The sequence below is a fragment of the Numida meleagris genome, chromosome 5 (assembly GCF_002078875.1).
Source record: "Numida meleagris isolate 19003 breed g44 Domestic line chromosome 5, NumMel1.0, whole genome shotgun sequence".
Classification (NCBI taxonomy): domain Eukaryota; kingdom Metazoa; phylum Chordata; class Aves; order Galliformes; family Numididae; genus Numida; species Numida meleagris.
The window spans coordinates 4,852,156-4,874,381 of NC_034413.1; the positions used below are offsets into that span (position 1 = coordinate 4,852,156).

A 22,226-nucleotide genomic window follows, 5' to 3' on the forward strand; every position below is an offset into this window, starting at 1 on the left:
AACTCCACCCAGAACAACCCTGGACATCCCCAGGGATGGGGCATCCACCACCTCCCTGGGCAGCCTGTTCTAGTGCTTCACTATCCCTCCTGTAAAATACATTTTTTCTTTTGTGTTTTTTCTCTGAACTTACTGAGGAACTTCCTGTGAATTATAATGGTTTCAGTGAAGATTGCTTTCTCTGACACATTCCTTCATCACCCAAAAGTCAGACCAAGTATCTAGCAAGCATCTCCTTTTTACTTCCTCTATTTGGTAATGGATGGGGGAAAAAAAAAAGGAAGGGGGAAAGCACATGTATACTACAGATATAACAACATTCTGATGGAGAAATGTTCATAGGTTTTCATATTCTCTCAGCAAATAACATGTAAAAAACAGTAAGGAAGACTCTGTTCCTTACCAGAGCAGTCACTGCAGGAAAGTTTTTAGACATTTCTCTGAGCAGAGTGCATGTTCTGACATCCCAGATTTCCAGTGGTTTGTCTTTAAATATTACAGCTAGATACTGCCTGAAACACACAAGAATTTACTACGTCAAAAGTAATCATTCCACTTTAAATTCAGCATTTTACTTCACACGTTTTCCACATCCATATTCCATAAAGCACTGATTTGAAAAGAAAAAAAACACAACCAAAACTCAAAAACTAAGACAGACAAGAGTAAATTAATTTGGCTCGAATCCCAATCCAAAGCTTATGATTTCCTTGAGTTACTCAGGTGCTAAAGACTCAGTTTGAAATGAAGTCCTCCTTCAAGGCTAAAACAATTAGATACTTCTCTTAGGTTGGTGGCACTGTTCAGTTACTGTAGAGGAGACAAGGGAAGGAAACCAGAGAAAGCAGCAGCCCCTCTAATTTAGCCATATTCAGCCCCAGTCGATGACTGCACAATCTATCAGAAAGGTGTACCAAGTCTGCAGTTTGGATAGATTTATTTCTCTGCTCCAGACACATGGCACTTCCCTAATCCAGTGATAAATGAACATTAAATCCTCTTACACTAAACCACTTGTCAGTCATGTCTTCAGATCTTTCATCTGTGCAGCTAATTTAGGAAAACACTTTCAATCTTCCACTTTTCACACGTTGCATGAAAATACAGACAGGTTCTGTAGCTTTATGTGCTCCTCTCAACTTCATTAATCTCTATTCAAATAAATTACACTTTCTTGTTCTCACTTAGCTTTTTGTAGTCTCTTCATTTAAGCCCAATGCTGTTCTTAAATAGAACAGCATATATTAGCAAGACCATTACATGGTCGAACACTTAAATTCTCTTGATCACATAAACACTTCCCAAAATATTCCTATGCAAGCTAGAGAAGTTTACTTTTTTCCTCCATTTTAAAGAAAAATCTATGAAAATGTAGAGATAACGTCTGATTAAATTCAACGCTGTTTTAATTACATTTATACAGGAAAGCAAGGCAATCTTTTGTGATTGGATTCTGAACTGTGTGAGAAAGTCTACTACAGAAACACTTACTGCTTTTGCTCTAATACTTTAAATTATGCTTTCTCTTAATGCTGTAACTTATCTATCCTTTCTGGACTCGTGTTTTCTTTTTTTTCCTGATATTTTTGTTATTCCTATTAAGCAGTAAGGATCCTTATACAATCTAGTAAAATTTATTAACTTCAGAAAAGTCATAATTACTTACTTCAAATGAGAAACCTTTATCATTTCAATAGCTGGCTCATCATTACCTCTCTCCCCCCGAAATGGAATGCTCCTGCCTGGAAAACAAGAATGATCTGATGAACACAAAAATTTCTGTGATGGGTGGAAAGGAGAAACACTTAACCACTCTGACCTAGAACATCTCCAAGTGACCTGCATAACTGTAATACTGTATCTCAAAACCTTAATGTAAACCCTATCACAGGCTCTGTCTTGCTCCTGGAGCACGACTACTGAAACTGACGCATCTTTTCTGCTTTGATTTAAACGAACAAAAGATATTATCAAGAAAAAGTATGCAATATTGTCACTTAAAAGGATAGCTTCTTTCAGCAGCAAAAATTGAGTCTTTTACATAGTTTTTTAAAAAAAAATCACTTTATGCTACATAGAGCAATTGAGAATTAGCCATGCATTGCAAGATTCAGGCTCTTCAATTAGAAATTAAATGACTCTAGTCTTTCACAATCAAAAATAATTTAAAGTTATTACTAAAGCGCTGTCTAACGTTTCAGATTTTACCTCCTGGTATTCTGCAAATATTGAACTCAACCACAAATGTTCTTGGCATTCACTGGACGGTTTGAAAAACACAATCCGTTAAGCTTGCTAGCAACTAAAGCTTTTAAAAAGTTGCTTATTTTTAACCCTCCCAATCCTTTATAGCATCATCCCATTTTATTATTTAATTACTAAAACACCCATTTTACATTCATGCACGTCTGTATATTTTATCTGTAAACACAAGTGTGTTACACCACGCAAAAACTCAAAGACAAAAATATTAAACTCAAAAGAGCAACCTGAAACAACGGGCTTAGGCTCTGACAAAGCACATTTGGAAATACAGGCCTTTTGTGAACAAGCCACACCACTAACAGCCATGTTGTGTGAATGCTCCTGAGCTCCTACTGACACATGCTTTTAGTCCAAGCCACAGGAATCTCTGTGAAAGTATTGTTTCAACTCTGGCTGCAGAGCACCGGTTGGAACACACCATGTGGTTTTCACAAGGAAGAGCAGAATCAGTTACATTATTTTTTTTTTTTTTCTCCTTCTGTTGTCATGACAAAATAAAGTAGCAAGAACTTCTATTTGTGACTCCTCAGTAAATTTGTCAGCCTCTTGTACAGATGTCTCACGAAACACCAACCTGTTGGCAGGTCCACCAGCTGCAGCTCGTTCCTTACCAACCCTAAGTTGTTCGGTGTTGATGTGGCAAAGGAAATAAAACCAGACAAGCTGATCCATTCTATTCCCCTATGATCAAAAGAGAGAACATGGAGCATATTAACTGCAATACTCAAATAGACAGAAAATACCTAGAGCAAAATACAGCTTTTTTTTTTTTTTTTTTTTTTTTTTTTTTTTTTACAGGCATATTCTTCAAGTTTGAAAACACCACAGAGGTAACTTTCTACATTTTATGGAAACACTGTAAGCATAGAAAGCAGCTAAGCATTTACAACTATGATATAAATACAAAAATAAAGTTACTAGTTTAAGTTAAAACAAATGCCTTCCTTTAGGACAACACTGGCAATAAGGTTCTTGTTGGGTTAAACAAAAATTTCAGTCAGGAGTGCAGGTAATTTTTGTGCAAAAATCCCTCACATACTCAGCACTGGAGAAGATTCCCAAATGGAAAGAACCATCACGTAACTCAGCTTTGTTGGCACAGAAAAAGGGAAAAATAATCATATGGACAGCAGGGTGAGGAGACACGTATCTTGCCGTCCAGAGAACGGAGAAACAAAAGTGACAAAACAAGGGAGGCCCTGAACACATTTCAAAAGCTATCAGAAATGAACTGACCTCTGGGCTTGGCAAGTTCTTGAGATACCCCACAGACCACAACAGGATGGAGAGGGAAGCGGGGTGCTGCCTTCCAGAATACCAGTGCCCTGTCCCCCCACTACTGCCCACACACACTGCCAGCAGGAATATCTGAGTGCTCTATCTGCGAATTAAATCAAGAACTAATCTGAAAGAAAATTGAGACTGTTCTAAAATACCTCTGCCTAAGTTAATTTCAACAGGGATAAAAGGGTTTAGGTTTTCTTCAAATCCTTCAAACACTGATTACTTAAAAACTATCTCCAGAAGAGCAAGGTCTTCCACTACACCATTTGTTACAAGTCATCACATGTTGTAGGAATACGTGTGAAATATGAGATATTTATGATTTATTATCAATAAACTCCATTTGCATGGAGTAGAAGTTACGTAAAGGTAGTTTAGAACTGGAAAAGCAAAAAGCATTCCCATAACATTTTATACACACAAGCTACAGCCATATTTATCTTTCTTATCTTCCTAATTCAAACTATTTAAAAAAAAAAAAAGTGAAGCATTGCTTCCAAGTCCTCAAGAAAAGTTTAAAAATTTAGAATCCAGTCCTTATCCCATCAGGACCTACAAAAGTTCAACTAGGAACTTCAATCAACACTAGAAATACACAATTATTAATCAAAACACTACAGGAAGGACTGAACAGAAATCTACGATTGCCGTAATGTTTCTCATTTCAAGTCTCTGAACAGTTGTGAATACAGGGAGCATTCTGAAATGGAAGAAATATTAATTCTGACACCTTGGCAACCTTCATCTATTATCCCACTATCCTTTTTTGGAAAAAGCAAAGAATACTCATAATGCACTGTTTTTGACAATAGTTATTCACCACTCTCACTCAAAGACCTGAGGCATTTTCTGCACCTCACTCATGTGCTCAGATTTAACACCAGAAGTCCTTTTGTTTGCTGCCAGCTGGCCATCTGTCAGTACCAATAAAGATAATAGAATCCCAGGACACCCATCATCAAACAGAAACCTCAGCTTAGCTGACAGCTTGCACCTGAAACAATACAATTTTTTGTTACTGCCATACATGTAAATTGAGAAATCTGAAGGAACTACTTATTCACCAAATCAATGACTACAGTGGTTTACATTCTAATGAAGAAAACAACGAATGCCTTCCCTACTGCAGTAATTTCATCTGGAAGATTTCTCCATAAGAGACGACTATCTCCTAGAACTGCAAGTTATGTTCAGCTGCAATCCGTTTCTTAGATAGGATCTACTCTTTCAAAATATGAAATTCAGAGACTCTAAACATGCAGCTTATCTCAGTTATTTCAGGTGTAAAACTCAGTTGTTCTGATGAATAGTTTTAGCACAGACAAATTATAGAGTGGACTAAAGCGTATTAAAAAACAAATGACATTTACAGTTGGGAAAGAACTGCTGTGCCTTCATGACAAGGCAGTTGTTAGTTGAATTAACTACAAAAAAAGAAGGAAAGAGGTGAGAAGGGAAACAAAATTAGGAGATCTATGAACTTTTTACAGTCCGCTTGTTTTTTGAACCCATTTATACTTTCTCCTTTCCACAACCTCCTGTAATGATGACACTCAGAAATGAATCTAGCACACCAACATCCGTATGGCACAAGCAGCAAACATTTCATTCATCCTTCTCTGTGCAAGAAACTTTTTTTCAAGAAGGTGATGAATGTTTGCGAAACAGTTTCCCAAAGGAGAACGAGCGTAAACTCAACTGCCAAAACTTGGATGTAACTCAGCAATCCTCAAGTTTTGCCTGCATGCCATTCTATTTATAGCCAGTGGGGCATTTTTATGTACACACACTGAATATATTTTCCTCTGTGCTGAAGATGCACTATTGTCACCTATCTTACCTTAGACTGGATATAAGGAAAAAGTTTTATATAGTAAGGGTGGTGAGGCACTGAACAGGCTGTCCAGAGAGGTGGTAGATGCCCCATCCCTGTGGGCACCCGAGGTCTGGCTGGACAGGGCTCTGAGCAACTCATCGAGCTGCAGGTGTCCCTGTTCATTGCCAAGGAGTTGGATCAGATGGCCTTTAAGGGCCCCTTCCAACTCAAATGATCCTATGATTCTACCTCAATAACTTACAAAAAAAAAATTAATTGCCCCACTTAGAAGAAATAACAGTTCTCAGAATTACCTACTGCATTCTTCTTCACATTCCTATTATCAGTAAAAAATTATTATATTTGTCTGTATCCTAATGGAAGACTCTGAACTCCTGCTCACAGCTTCTTCTCTTTCTACACATGCTATGATCTCCACCTTTTTTTGCCCACTTATGCTCCCAGCTTAGCCTGATTGACTTTCCATCCCTGTGGATTTTGAAGCATTTCTGCTTCCTCCTGCCTTGCACTACTAATAAAAAGCAAATTAAACTCAAAGGAAAACTTGCAAAGTAACAACCATGGACAGAAATACATTAAAAAAATAATCAGCATGTGGCCAAATAATCTAACTTGGAAGAAAAGAGCACAAATCTCCAAAAAGTGTCATAACTGCTAGCATCCAGACAACTTATTGGCCAGTATTTTAGCACAACTGACATGTAAAGGACGGCTGCCAATACAACGATCCTGAGTTTTATTGCATTTTCTTCTTGTGCTACAAGGCACTGAGTTACAATTACAGGGCATTATCAGCTACATACTAAAATAATGGTGTTCCCTGAAGGTGTGTTTTCAGTTAAAACTGAAATAGAGGCATTATGCAAATTATCTGCATTTTAGAAGTAAAGCAAGAATTCCCACTGAAAGAAAAACTGTTGCACTCCATGAATACTAATTTAAAATAATCACAGTGCCTTTTCCTACATTGCTTAAAGCGTTCCCTGGAACTTCTGAAGATTATGTAGAAAGTCACTCTTGCCATTAAGAGCTGGATTGAGAAACTAAAATAAATATTTAAAAGATTTAATGACTGAGCTTTAAACAAAATTCACAATCACTCTGTGTTCTAAAAATAACACCTCTGGGAGGACAATTGCTCAGAGAGACAACTTGTTCCGAAAGTTTTTTTAAATCTTGCAGAGATTTTGCAATGTGAAAAGCACCTCCTAACAATACCTCCAATCACACACGAAACCTGCAAGAACTGAAAGAAGCAATATGTATTCAAAAGTGTATTTCTTCCTATTTTTATTATGATTATCTTTTAATCTGTGAAGTGTTGGTAGTGGTTTTCACTTTGAATTGTAGTTGCTGTAGTGAGAAAAAAATCAGCATCTGTCTAGGCTGCATAACAGAACACAAAATGAAATTTATATTCTAAGTTATCTTCATGGTATTAAACAAAGAAACACTCACACAAAAAAAAAACCCAAAACACTCAAATCGATTAGAACAGAAAGAGAAATTCTATTTTTCAAGTGTCTGCTAATCACGCCACGAATGCAAATATACTTATGTGATTTTGGTGGCAGATTCAAAGCAGTTTTACATAATGAACTCTCTTAGGTTAGCTATTCTCAGACACCTCTATTCTTCTGCTGTTTTTGTACAATGACCAGTAAAATGAAGACCTCAGGCCTCAAGAAGGCTTCAAGCCACAACTCAGATATAAACTTTATTAATATTGCTACTAAAATATTTTATTATTTCCTGTGGTTAACCCTGTCTAGAAATACATATCTGGTCAGCACTGTCTTGAATATTTTTGCCATTAGTTACGCAAATAGTTAATTTTGCACACAAAAAACACCATGTACAACAGGTTTAAAACTGACTCCATTCCTTAGTTAGGATAGCTAAATCCTGAGTCCTGTATGTAGTCTTCACAGTCTTCGAAAGATTTTAAAGATAAAATTATTTTGAATTCAGTTAGGTGAGAACTAGAACTGTGTTAATAGCAATATCACAAGTGAGCAAAGGAAATAGATTCTGCTGTAAAAAACAGAATTATTTCAAAGTACATAGCACGTTAGTCATGACAAGAAATAAGACACTGAAACAGTCTCTTGTGCTAAAAAGACACCAGTACCAGGATGTACTAAAGAAATGGGAAAGAGCTGACATGCACACAGGATCAGGAGGAACAGAAAAAATTCAAATATTTATACTTCAATGTATTTTTCACTCTGATCTCGACAGTGCGTTACTGCTCATATGCAGAAAAGATACCATCAGGTCAGACTACTCAACAGGCAATTTACTTGGGTGTCATTAACAATGAAATAAGACACTGCACATTGCTTCGATGACATTACATGTTTTAATTTTAGTCTCCCTGAAGGATTATGCTAGGAATTAAACTCTTACTTGACTTCACAGGAATGGATGCTCAGCTCTTTGTGTAACAGTCCACTTGTAAGATGAAACACCAGCACAGAGCCATTACTTGTACCTATAAAAAATGATTTAATAATATATCATATAATATACAGACTTGTTTTATTCTTCTATCCTGTATTTTAGTGAAAATGCAGGATTTACAGCTATTTCTCCGTTCTTCCTCTTTTAGCTACTGTACTTTACCAACTTCAGGAAAGGTATTTTGATTTCTAGCTCTCAAACCTCAGATTTTATACTCTCCAAGATTCTCTGCAGCCAGCAAAATCAGTTTGAACAAACACGTTTTCCTGAACTTATTTGTAGAGCCTATGGAAAACCCGTTTGATTCTTCTTGTATTTTCACAACGTACCCAGATGCGGGAAAACAGGAAGGCTTTTTTGTTTGTTTGTTCTGATGATTCAAGATGAGTAAATGTCTTAAGGAAGAGTATTAACCGTTATTCATCAATAATCCTAGGGGACAATCCATGCATAGATTTTACCACATCATTAAAGTAAGTTTGCTTTCTCATCCCTGGAATAATGACCTTTTGTTAATAAATAACGGTATTTGTATTTAATCTAGAATACATAATTTGCAGAGTAATCAATAAACCAGTCAAGAGACTTACCAACAGCGAGGAGTGGTTCATACTGTTTAATGTTTTTTGTTGTAAGAGGTGGGCACATGCGGATAGCAAATGGAGGCAAAGGAAGCCCTGAAAGAAGTCCAGTCAGCAGGAATTTGAGATGAACTTCTTGCAGAAAAGAACTTTTCAACTGCTCTTCTCCAGCAACTGTACCTTGTCCTGCTAAAAATTGAAGGTCTTCTCAGTATTCGCTTTTAATCTGGGGTTACAGGAAGTTATCACGTAGGAGTTTATAGAAGCAAAATTACAAATGGCCTAACGAACTATCAAAACTTATTTGAAGAGGAATTTCTTCATGTTGAACTTGGTATGATAAGACTTTTTGGAGCAATGTACCTCAGCTCATTTCACCAATATTACAATACTTTCTTACCAAGCATTAAAAAACAACAACAACAAAAACAGGACATAAAAGTAGATGGGCCCAAGAACAGCTGGGCCCTCTAAAGATGGGTACAAAAACATTTAATTCCACTGCTGCCTACCTGCTGCAATCAACTATATAAGTCCAAGTGACATCAAGTACAAATTAACAATAGCTATGACATCAACATCTATAGGAAATGCAGAGCAGAGAAGAATCATGCACTAAATGTCTCCTTTCCAAAAGCAAATCCAAATGTGCACCATGATACCTCCGAGGAGCACTAGTGACTTTTCCTCTAAAAAATTAGTTTTAATAATGGAAAGGTAACCATTTTTATGGAAGTTCTTTATGGAACCCTTCTCAGTACTGATGTTGCCATCTAGGTTTCACAAAGGGAGGCTGCATCAAATAAAACTGTCTTCACACACTTAAGATTACATTTAAAAATGGAAGGGGTTTTGGCTAAATTCCATTTCAAATTACGCATTTTTTCTTAGAGTAAGTGAATTTCGAACACTGGTCCTCAACATAATAACCTCAAAAATATTAATATCTTCTAACAGATGGGAATTATATTTCTTTTGTAATTACTACTTATTTTGCACACAAAATAATTCTAACACATGCAATCTTAAACTAAAATGTACAATGATCCAAAGATCCTAGAAATCAGTACCAGTAGTATTAATGGAAAATATTCTTACCTATCATGTTGTCCAATGAGAGGTCGGGAAGTTTATTTTGGAATGCTCCTACAGGAATTCCACAGAATGAGACTGGAGAATACAAAGGTGACGCACTTGAACTGCTGTAAAAGAAATGAAAACAAACTCCTGATGCTTACTGGATCACTTGTTGAATCAGGCTCTTAGTTTTGCTTTTTCCACAGGCAGCTCTCTCACTTATTACTTGCAGAATATGTTGACAAGATTATTCCCAACACTTACCAGCAGATGATGCAAACAGAAAAACACACATTTCAAATTAATTTTCTTTACACAGATATTTACAAGAGAAAACCAGACAGATGTACCCCTTGGTCTGAAGTGTACCTAAGCATTCAATGGAGGCTTTTCAACATATTATTCAGAGTTATGCCAAGGAATACAGCCAAGAAACATTTCAAACTTTCACTCAGAAAAACTTCTTACATTAGTTCCAGATAACCAAACCTATAGCTGAAGCAATGCCTTTCATGTAAACAAAAGAAACACAACTGCCTTTGTAAACACAAAGCTGCAACAAAACCATGAGCTAATGGAGGAAGACTCCTTAAATATTCATTAAAGACTCAGTGCCAACTAGAAATACAGACTACTGCTCAGTACAATCACTGAGCCAGATTCCTCAAGGCTCAGTGCTTCTTATAATATTATTGCATTTTTTCCTGGTTATATAACCATGACAAAAATCAATGCTTCAAAAATGAGCTCAGGAATCCAACAAATACATCCCAGCAACATACAGATCCTATCAAGCTATACTGGCTATACACCATAATTAATCCATCTAATAGTATTTTTGGGAACGACAAGATAAAAAACGTTGCAACACTGATGTGCAACAAAAGGATATAAAAAAAATCAAGTATTTGCAATATTTGGAAGTATACTAAGTATTTTCTTTACTGGCAGTAAGTTATTTATTTTATTCAATAACATATCAAATGTTTATTGCAGCAGAATAACTTTGACATACTGAATGTACGAGAGGCTGCTTAAAATCTGAAACTGTAAAAGCTTCATATAGAAAAGTATTAATTGTTCACACAGTTATATTCAAGACACCTACCGTGCACTCACATTGCTTTGTGTCAAACTGACAAATTGCAGATGACTGAAACTAAGGCGTCCACTCCTGAGGAAAATGATACAGTCTGCAGAAAGCCAGATGACAAGAAAATGTTCCCCTGAAATCATGTGAATATTCATTCCTATCTTTTGTTTCCTTAGTCCAAATTAGTCCAAATACCTCCCTCATCCTTTCACTCATACACGTGTATAGCACATGTCACACACAGAAGCACACCATCATTACCTTCACAATATAATTAAATATCACTTGTAAATCTATCAGATGGAAACTTTGATAAGAAAAATAATGCCAATACCTGTTACGCAGATTTCTGCTGGCAACACTGGATTTTAACTCCCAGATCATTACTCTGCCATCACTGACAATGAGAGCTGCAGAATTCTCATTCACTGGGCAGCACACCATGCTGAACGGCCGAACTGTTTTTGTTACCCTAATTGCATCACACTGACTTCGTAAATCATAAACCAGCTCCTGAACTGGGTCTGGATCTGTAACATCAACGTGTCACAACAACAAACAATTAGAACAGAAAAAACAATGTGAAGCATCAGCTGAGGTGAATTTATAGAGTGACAAAGCTCTCTGGTTGAAATCCATGTGCTTTCTACAAAACAGTTGGGAAAAGCTAATCAGGTACTATGCATTGCTGATTATGCTGTACAAAACACATGGGTCTGAGGTCTCCAAAGTTTAACTTTGCCTTAAAAGGAGCTTATTCCACTTAAATCTTGCAAAAATCTAAAAAATGATACTCTTCCATCCGTGCAGGAAGCACATCTGTTCTCCACAACCCAAAAGCCACTTGGTTTATTGGTAAAAGTGGTAGCCAATAGTGCTGTAGCTCACTAGAAATTGGAAAAATACCAAAGTCATAAGAAAAAGAAATCTAACCAAAAAAGTCACGTCTTACATTTACAGACCTCTTTAACCTTCTTTTTTATGCCTCCTTCATTATATTAAAAAGTCATTCTTAGTAACATTTCATGACAGAGACAAAGGCTTAATAATTTAGAAATAAATCTAAGTCCACAACTCAGCTCTAAAATCAGTACTTCCAACTGATCAAACAACTGTTTGTAAAATAGCTTCTGTCCTACAGTTAAAATGAACAAATAACCTTGTATTTATCTCATATATGTAACTGTTGCTATGCTACTTCACAGTACTATTTAATGATGAAAGGACTTTCAGGATGTTAGTATCTTATTTTGCACTAAATATCCACAAACTAAAAAAAAAAACAATTTTTGGTAGAACACAGCATAAATTCACTGAAGACAAAAAATACAAGAAGGGTTCTAATTCACCATTGTGCACAAGGCATGATGGTTGACACTGGTGCTAAAGTACTAAATAAAATGCTTCGAAGTTGATTTCTGGCCATTTCTGACACAGAACTTACCTGGCTCTTCATTTGGAATTCCAGTTGCAGTGCAGTTAGATCTGCGAACTCTTAAAGTTATACAGCCATTTTCATGTAGGCAAAATAAGCCATCACGCTGAAAACATGGAATTACCTACGTGAACAGAGAGCACATCACATAGGGTCAGGAAAATTTTAACTTTTGCAAAATATGCTTGTAACTGAACATAAAACTTGGAATGAATGTGCAACAGTCACAAAAAAAAATTACCATTAAGTCACCATTTCAATGAATTTCTGTAGTTATGCTACTTGTGATGAAGGAAAAGTCAACGTTCATTGCCAGGAAAAAGTTAAAGAAAGGAAAAAAGAAAACAAAAAACCAGGCAAGAGCAAAATATTGTTTAAGACTAACAAGATTTTAAGTTTGGTTTTTTAAAACTATTATTACTGAAGAGAAATTTCTTAATCCAATAGTAAAACTACACTATGGCATACTCGTGTAGCAACAGATGGCTTTGAGAACTTCAGTGAGTTTCTGTTTGAATTATCTGTTGCATTCCTTCTTTAAAATCATAGCCTTTAGATATCACTTTGTTTTAAAATGTTATTCTTTGGTAATAGAAATGTTCATGATTACAGGAGAATAAAGGTGCTTCAATAAGATCTCAGACTAGATGTAGGCATCCAATTAATCAAACGCAAACGTTCAAGGAGCTAGTATTAACCTCTGTATCAACAGCTTAACCAGAATAGAATGAAATGCCCTTTCTCCACAGCATTGTTTCCATGTTGGTAACTTTTGCAGCAATACAAAACAAAGCAGGTTTGCTACAGACTTCAGAACACTGAGTTAAACAGTGCTTGGTACAGAGGATATTTCTTCTGATGAAATAACTTCTTTTCATTCCCTAGCATTAATCAAAACACAATTATCAGTGGGTCATGAACTTATAAATCATCTTAATAATCCATTACAATGATAGAAACCAATACAATTTTCATTACCTGTAGGAAAGGCACACCTGTCCTTTCAATTGCAATCACACCCACTGTCTGATTCACTTCCAAGTCAAGAATCAGAATTTCTCTGGGATAGAGTAACAACATGTAGTTCCTTTTGGAAGGCAAGTAGGATAACTGAAGGCAGTCATTGAGTGTCACAGATTCAGCACTGTAAAACATCAAAAATAAACTTTAAGGGGCCCAGAAAAGGAAAGCAACTTTTTTCAAGTTCAGTATCAACAAGTAATTCGAGTTCAAAATAAAACCAAGAGCACAAATCATCCTGTAGCTGTATTTTTTTTTTAAGTATTCCCCATTTTGATCACTAAGGAAATGCAGGTTTCCATTTAAGTGGTACAGCAATGGAAAGCATCAGCAAACTTCAAAAGGCACACTCAGCTGACTTCTGTCTAAGAAAGAATACAGGATAATTTTTAAAATAATGCGTGATTTAAGTGGAACAAGCATAAATCTTGCACAACTCAAGTACAAAGTAATTCAGTGAACTGAACTGTCCTGTCAAGACCATCAGTCTTCACAGTCTGAGAAAAGCAGGAAAGAGTAGGAAAGTTCATCGCTCCATTGACTGCTAACAGGCTACATTGTTAAGGATGTTCACTAGGTACATAAAAGTCAATGAACTGCATGTATGTAAGTCATGCTGAAGAAAATTATCCTTACATTGTGCTTCTTCACTGATTTCATGTCCTTTCTAAAAGTTTTGTTTGTTTTCATCATATCTGCATTACACTAAACTCCCATTGCCAGTTTCCTGCATCTAATTCCTGTTTCTAGGACTATAAGCAACCTTGTGTTTGTAGTCACTCCTCTTCCCCTAATCTAATATAAAACCAGAAAAATCACTTCTTACGCTTGAGCGGTATTTTACACACTGCAAAGTATGCACTGGTAAATTCTCAATTACGATAACTTACAGCAAAGTATTACTAATTAATTAAATGAGCTCTGAGATGCAGCCATTAGTCAGTAACTGCTTAACACCCTCAAGCGTTTAAAGAGGCTGGAGCCATACAGTAACACTGATGGTACCATCAGCTGCTTCCCTCACTGAAACACAACTGTGGTAAAATCAGGACTTCAAGCTCAGCTCCTCATAAAGCACTGCTACTTGCTTTTCACTATTTTTTCCTCTTCTGATTTTCACATAACTCAACAGATGTCTGCCCACAGATGCTAACAGCATTTCTGGAAACTGTGGAACCAAGTGGATGAAATTTTTGAAACGCATTAAGGTAAAACCAAACAGAGGAATAATGCTTACACTGTTAGGACTCTGCAAGTTCAACCAATGACAGAACTGGCTTTCATTAGGAGCTCAGTGATGTCAAGGGACAACAACATCCAGCTTTCCTTAGAGGCTGTATTTGCTTTATGTGGCAATAAGTAATTTTGCAAACAAAAGGATATTTGCCTATATTACAAACAGATATGACTAAAAATCACAAGGTGCAAATATTATATAAAAATATTATATTAAAAAGCATGCTGCAACTAAGATGAGGGACCATTTTTTGAAAGCGGACATCAACTGAATTTCAATTAAGCATGAATGAAAAAAGCCAAAGAGACTTTCCTCACGTCATCTTAGTTTCAATGCCATGAAGATAAAGAATAGAAATTTAGTCAGCATACCTCACTATATATATACTTCTAAAATTTAGTTAGATTTAGTTAATGAAATTATATTCAATCTAATAGTATCTATAGAACATATAGGCATTTAAAGAAGTACCCACAAATAAACCCACCTTGGTTTTTCATTACTGATTAAGATTTTTACTTTATCAAGGGCCTTCTTGGCCCCCGTAGTAGCAGCCAGCTTGTGAGAAGGACTGGAATGGGGACTGGAGATGTAAACCTTCTTCCCTGAGCTGGCAGGAGCTTTGGAAGGAGAGAAGTCGGAGATGAACACTATTCCTTCACTGGTGAGCACTGCATCGGAAAAAAAACAATTTTTACAAAATATAATCTGCAATTCTGTTGTGGCTTTTTATTTTGATTAAATTTTGGTGGGGATAAATGATAATAGCCTTATTAATACATTAACACAGAAAACTCGTAATTCCAGACAACAGGCACCTTCTACTGAAAGAGCACAAGATAGTCCACTACCAGTAATGAAAATGCAAAAAAATGTATTTTCTCAAAATTAATTTCAGAATTAAGTCAGTATTAAAAAAACACAACACTGTGCAGGTTAATGGCAGAAACTTCTTGTTTGGCACTCCACACTTGTTCAGACATTTATTCTCAGTCATCAGCTATTGTTTGTTAAGCTTCACAATGTCAATAGAAAGCAGAGCTGCCCACACTGGCTGTTTAACCATTTTATCTTCTCATGCAGCGCATTGCTCAAGGAACCATTAACACACACTGTTTGTGTGGCAGCATAAAGATTCAGCTAAACTGTAAAGATGTAGCTAAGATTTTAATACATGTTTATACCCCAAAGCTCTTTTTCTATGTTGAGTGGTACGACAGATATAGAAGAGGAAACCACAGCTACAAAGCCTGGAAACTGCAGTTTGTCTCTTAACAGATCAGGAGTGATCAAGATAAGCTAAAAATAGTGACTCTTACTTATCTGAGTTTCTTTCCACTACAATCTGAATTAGCATGCACTACATCCCCCTTATCATTTGAATTGCTTCTGAAACTGATGCTCACATTCTTCCCCTAACAAAAACTTCCGCTGAAGATACCATTTAATCCAGGTCTACTCTTATCTCACTGGATTCTCTCTCAGCATCCAATTATTTTATAGCCTTTTATATCAGTTCGACAGGGTTCTCTACACCGGGCTTCCTCGAGCTCTCTATCCACCTCTCTATCCAAGATGTATTCCACCTTCTTTATGAAATCACAAAGGTTTCTTTTCAGATCTCTAACTTGTCTTTTCTATTCATGAGCACTTTTCCCCTCCCTTCTCCCAATTAAGCTTTATTTAAGACAATCTCACAGTGGCCAAAGACTCCCCCGTCTTTGTTTGGAGACTTCTTGCTGGCATTAATAACATAATTCCCTCTAATCCATTACTTTAATCTCAATATCTCTACTTTAACATTTTATTCTAAAATTTTTCCTGGCCACACCTGCCAACTTCCTTTCCATGTTACTTAGAGCATGTCTTTTTCTCCCTCCCTTATAGTTCCTAACCAATTTCAGCTAATGATACAATAACGCAAGTATCTGTGACTCTTGATACCATCATACAGATATTTCCGTTTTTTGCTAGCTCCAATTAATCAAAATTAAAACTGTCTCTTCTTATTATTTTATACATATAAACTTACAAGCTAAGTGGGACGGATCAAACGGGTCAAATGAAAAAGACAGAATATTTTCTGCATAGCTTTTCTTCCAAAGTTTGGTGCCCGTGTCTGCATTCCACAGCACAATATAGTTAGGTGGATGAACTGCAAGCAGTAGATCTCTAGAAGCATCTTGATTCCACAACCACTGCATGTCTGTCAAAAGAAAGAAGGACCAATAAACACCAAAAATTAATTTTCAAAAAAAGTTTGTTCTACTTTAAAACAATTCTTTTTCTGTAATACATTGTGAATGGCAACTTGGTAGTAACGAGAGACGTACAGAAGTCTTCTGAGAGCACCCTCCTCTGTGGCTTTATTGGTCAAACTCTTCTATTTTTGTTAAGTGCATCAAGACTATTAACAGTATAGAAGTTATATAAGTCCTAAAGTAAAGCAGAACTTCTGGGGCTGGTGTAGCATACCTGACTGCTGGTGTAGCATACCTGACTCATCTCCAAATTCAAAAGGCCTTAACTGTTCCAGTACACTTCCAGTTCCAGTATATCCACCTCTGGTTCTTCTAGCTGAGGTAGCTAAGCTAGAAATCTGTTTTTTCTGCTCATTTACCTTAAATGTTTAAATGATGCTGACTTGTGATGATTGCCTCTTCAGACTGATCATAGCATTTAAGCACTGTATGTGTATACTTGATTGTGTATTACAGTTAGTTTAATTTTACACCTGAACTCAAGAACCTTGCTAAAGATTATCTGAAGTAAAGAAAACATTTGTTTCCAGGCCCAGAACTGACACCACCCCACTGTCAATTTGACACAGTGCACGGTTCTTTTCATTATGACTGATGTGGTTCTGTACAACACAAATGCAGAGCGCTGTTTCAGATAGAAATTCACTGGCTGAAAAAAAACTGACATCCTTCAGATCGGATGTGGGCTGTGTGCATGTGTGTGGACACGTGTAACCCAGTGCATTGCTACTTGTTAAAAACAGAATTTCAGGCCGTAAAGGGAATTTGTTTTTTAGAATTGTTTTATGTTTCCAAAGAAAATGAGTAGCTCAACATACAGAAGGCTTGTAATCCCAACTGTAAAATTAGGTGGTAGAACTGAGCGTAGGTGAAGGACTTGTCCTTGACACTCTGTAAAGTAACTTCCACTCAAACATCATGCATTATTGTTACCTTGAATTGGTTTTGCATGTTCTTGTATTTCACAACGAGCTGTTCCTGTTGCCACATCCCATACAATTATTTTTCCAGTAACATCAGCAGAAGCTAAACGTAAAGAATACGGAGAGCCAATATTGTGATGGTAATTTTCTTTAGCCCACTTAACCTGAAGATAGAGATGAAAATGGTCAAATGAGGAAAACACATACAACAAAGAAATCAAACTAAGTATTTTTCAGACTGATAAACAAACAATTAACTCACCAAAAAAGCATAGCAATAGTTAATAACATCCATTACAGCATCCCGTATCTCTGTGCCATTGAGCTTGTCACCACTACTGATTTTCATACACCACTTTCTGGTTTGGGACTGCAAGCTGCGCTGGCTTGCAGGAAGATGGCAATACACATGTAAATTAGGTATCTTGAAATGTGAAACATTCTGTGTACAAGTCTCCAGAGATAACACTGACATAACACAAGGAGATAACACTATATTCAATATAGAATTGTTTTGCTCCTCGCCCCTGAGAGAGAACGAAGACACTAAAGGAATAAATAAATCTTAATGCTATGCTAACGAGAATTTACCTGCTACAAAATTGATGTTGCAGCTACCTGGCTGTATGCTGTCACAATACCTGATCGAGAAAGGGCTAAGCCAAACACAACTCTTTCTGCAGATACTGAAAACATGACTTAGAAATAATCCAGTTGCCACTGGGCATCACTAACTGCAACATGAGTTAGATTTAAATCTGCACTCAGGGCACTGTGCTACCCCTGTCAGAGGCTGGACCAGGATGCCTTAACAGCCCTGTTCATTAATATAGAAACAGAGACACAAAGGTAGATTTCAATCCTCTCTTTTTGCGATGGAACAAAAAATTGTTCCTGTAGTTACACTTTGTTTTGTAAAAGCACTCCTTCAAGTGCTCTTTGCAAAGCTGCAAAAAAAAAAAAAAAAAAAAAAAAAAAAAAAAAAAAAAAAGGCAGGTATAATCCACGCTGTACAAACGTATCAGTCTTCCACAAACAGAATTACCACACTGACAGATGACATGGGATATTTTTCAGTGCAACCATTGCCTATTTCAGACGCAGCTGTAACACAGGAAGACTTTAAAGAACAGCAGCTAACAGACTGCAGAAATTTTACGAAACAATTGCTTCTTTCTTTTTTCATTACAGTGGTGTGCTTTGAAATTTTTCAAAACTGAAGCATAGGGTTTGGGGAAGAAAACTTTGCTGTTGTGAACCTCTGCTACAAAGAGTTGAACAATCAGACAGACACAGCAGATCTCTACGTATCTCCTCCAGTCTACATATGCTTTTAGCAGTTATAAACTGTTAAAAAAATAAACAGGACTTGAAGAATATTTCTTACTAAGGCATATAAAGGTATCTACCAATGATCATGGTCTCTCTAATAATCTCTACTTCTTTTCAACCTTCTTCCTCACAAATAAGTCAATTTCTTACAGTCTCTTTCTGATAATGAGTCACCAAATAGGGGATTTGAAAAATGTATCTTGTCAATTACCTACAAACTTCTTGGACTACAAAATTCGGTTTCCTATTGAAATAGTTACTTCTCAAATCTGAACATAACTGAAGTACACTAAAATGCTATAATTACTTGGATCAAAAAATATTTTGCTACAACTTTTTATCCAAACTAAATGGAAATATCAAAACACAGTCATCGTTAAAGCTGCCACCTCCATACTACTTGTATTTTCTGTATCTTTTCCACAATTAGAATCGTAGAGTCATTAAGGCTAGAAAAGATCTCTAAGACCTTAAAGTCCAAACGTTAATCATGCCAACAAACCGTGTCCCTCAGCGTCCCATCTCCACAGCTCTTGAACACCTCCAGGGACAGGGACTCCCCCACCTCCCTGGGCAGCCTGTGCCATTGCCTCGCTGCTCTGAGAAGAAATTCTTCCTAATACCAAACCTGAACCTCCCCTGACATAAGTTGAGGCCATCACCTCTCATCCTGTCGTTGTTACCTAGAAGCAGAGGCAGACCCCCACCTCATCACAACCTCCTTGCAGAGAAACACAGAGAGCAATGAGGTCTCCCCTGAGCCTCCTCTTTTCTCCAGAAGGAAACACCCCAGTTCCCTCAGATGCTCCCCGTAAGACCTGTGCTCCAGATCCTCCACAGCTTCACTGCCATTCTCTGGACACACTCCAGAGCCTCAACGTCTTTCTTGCAGTGAGGAGCCCAAAACTATCTACGTTAGAGTAGATGTCTTATTCATTTTCAAGGCTAGCCTGGAAACAACTGAGGCTAACGGGATGCTTGCCAAAACAAGTTGCCAAAAGGCACGAAAGGCACTGGTTAACAGAGCACTGTATGCTCTGTGATTGCTGCCAACTGCACACCTTTTCTCCGCAATAACTGAGAAATAACCTCTCCTTACTAAGGGTCAAATATGATTTCATCTATCTAAAAGCCTACTGTCAAGCCCAGCCCTAATTTGAGCATGTATGGTTAGATGTAGCCGTGGGTATTTTAGATACCATATACATAACTTCAATGACAATGTCAACTGCTTATAATATGTGATTTCAATTATTTCAATACATATGCAATATAACTTCAGTTATTTAAAGTGATTAAATATACATCTATGTGTATGTACACCAAAAACAAGTGATACACCTCAAACCACGTGTCTCTCACCTTGACAACGTTTGCTTTGTGCCTTTCCAAAACCTGCAAGGTCTGGGCGGTACTGGCATCCACCACCAGCACGAGGGAATGGCATCCGTACGCAATCAGACCCTGCCAGCCCCTAGGAAAGCACGTCTCATCACCAAATCAGCAACAAAAAGAACAAGCAGCGCTGCACATCAACACAGAACCGCGTGTTTTGTATCGCCAGGAGGGCTGAGCACTCGCTCTGTGACCACGGTTCTGCAGCGTGAGGTTGGGGAGGGACGAAGGAGCCGCGGGGTCGCCCCCTCCCGGAACCCCACAGCCCGACCCCGGCCCAACCCCTCTCACCAATCCGCCGCCCCCCGGTTGGGCGCGCTGAGGGCGCCCGTCAGGGTGCGCGCCGACAGCTTGATGTTCACTGTGAAGGGCTGCATGGCGAGGCGGGCAGCACCGGCCACAGCCCCGCAGCCGGCGGCCTACCGACCGCGGCACAACCCGCCGCCGCCGAGGAGGAAGCCCCGCCCCGCCCAGGCAGCCTGTCCGTCCCGCCGCGCTCCGCCGGGCCCTGCGCCTCGAGAACGGCAGTTCCGGCGCCGCCCCGCCTGCTGGAGCGCTTAGCCCGGCGCTCAGGGGCTGGGCGGGGTGTTGCCGCCCGGCCGGCTGCCAGCACTTACGCCGTTTCCGCAGAAAGCCGTCCTCTGTCCCTAAGCCTGGAGCGGGAGCTTTGCGGCTCGGGGCAAAATCGTGCTCCTTCTTCACAGCCATCCCTGCGAGCCCCTCCGTCCAGCAGTCACAACTGAAGCGCATACCTGGCACCCCGAGGTGCTGTGCCCTTCCCAAAGTAACCCTGGACCTGCTCTGAGCCATCGCTCGCACTTGGTGACAGCATCCAGGCTGACCTACCCCCGGGCAGGAGCAGTGCATGTTTGCTCTGGAAGGCACCAAGGTGCAGAGTACCAAACGTTACAAGCGGTGCAGTTGATTCAACAGAAGGAAGGGATGCCACCCAGAGGGTCCTGGACAGACTTGAAAAGTGGGACCATGTGAACCAATGAGGTTCAACAAGGTCAAAGGCAAGGTGTTGCACTTGGGTCGCGGCAATCGCAGATATGTGTACAGGCTGGGAGAACTCACTGAGAGTTGCTCTGCCAAGAAGGACGTGGGGTTTCTGGTGGATGAAAAGCTGGACATGAGTCAGCAGTGTGCACATGCAGCACAGAAGGCCAACTGCATCCTGGGCTGCGTCAACACAGAGGGAGTGGTTGTCCCCCTCTGCTCTGCCCTTGTGAGGCCCCATCTGGAGTCCAGGCCCACAGCAGTGTGTGGCAGTGGATGATCTTTAAGGTCCCTTCCAACCCAAGTCATTCTATGATTCTTATGATTCTACGTATACTTTCTGTGCCACAGCATTAATAAGAGGGCAAGAATCCTGTAACTCCAGGCTCATTTCTTGAGTTGTGCTTGATGTACATTGTGGTGTTTGGGGAGTTGTCTCTCTTCAAAATAGAGATAACTAATGATTGTTTATTTGTTGTTTTTCGTAATGAAAAAGATGCCACTAGATGGCCAAAGTTGGCACGATCATAATGCCAGCTACATGTTTTTGCAGTGCTGGAGTGTCACTTTGCCAGTGAAGGTGCTATTCCTCTTTTTTTCTTTTTTCTCCTTTCTCTTTTTAATCACAATTCAATTTGTGCAAATGGGAACTCAAGGAGCAACGTGCAGCTGGTGCCTTTTCCAACTCTCTTCTAAAGAAATGGAATAGTAGAATCATAGTACTTTGCTGACTACCATTTTCAGATGAACTTTAACTTTTTATTTCTCAAAATCTTCTCATTCCAAAATGTCTCTCTCAGTGTTAAAGCTGATGAATCACTGTCTGGAGATATAGGGGGCTTCTTTGTTCCTTTCTCTTTGTCACAGCTTGAGGAGAACATGATCTACAGATCCACTTTGCAGAATTCTTAGCAGTCATTAACCTCACTAGTTTTAGTTATTTTTTCCCAGTTCTGTGCTCATGAAGTAGATATGGAGAATGAGGCCATGAGTGATCGTAAGAAACAATAAGGCCAAATACTTC

The 22,226-nt window shown here is 38.4% G+C and overlaps 1 protein-coding gene across 3 annotated transcripts in view; it reads right to left on the reverse strand.

Moving 5' to 3' along the window:
• Window positions 1-20,705, reverse strand: part of WDR11 (WD repeat domain 11) — a 37,607-nt gene extending 16,902 nt beyond the window's left edge. The window contains exons 1-14 of one of the 3 annotated variants that reach the window (XM_021398882.1): window positions 20,495-20,705; window positions 20,171-20,282; window positions 17,487-17,640; window positions 16,325-16,498; window positions 14,780-14,963; window positions 13,014-13,179; window positions 12,045-12,159; window positions 10,935-11,130; window positions 9,529-9,629; window positions 8,440-8,616; window positions 7,796-7,880; window positions 2,840-2,946; window positions 1,667-1,742; window positions 404-512 (exon numbers count right to left, since the gene is read on the reverse strand). In XM_021398882.1, coding sequence (XP_021254557.1) covers window positions 404-512; window positions 1,667-1,742; window positions 2,840-2,946; window positions 7,796-7,880; window positions 8,440-8,616; window positions 9,529-9,629; window positions 10,935-11,130; window positions 12,045-12,159; window positions 13,014-13,179; window positions 14,780-14,963; window positions 16,325-16,498; window positions 17,487-17,640; window positions 20,171-20,282; window positions 20,495-20,580 — 1,842 coding nt within the window. In that variant the 5' untranslated portion in view covers window positions 20,581-20,705. Of the gene's footprint in view, window positions 1-403; window positions 513-1,666; window positions 1,743-2,839; window positions 2,947-7,795; window positions 7,881-8,439; window positions 8,620-9,528; window positions 9,633-10,934; window positions 11,131-12,044; window positions 12,160-13,013; window positions 13,180-14,779; window positions 14,964-16,324; window positions 16,499-17,486; window positions 17,641-20,170; window positions 20,283-20,494 lie in introns of all 3 variants that reach the window. The other 2 variants (XM_021398881.1, XM_021398880.1) reach the window with 2 other exon arrangements.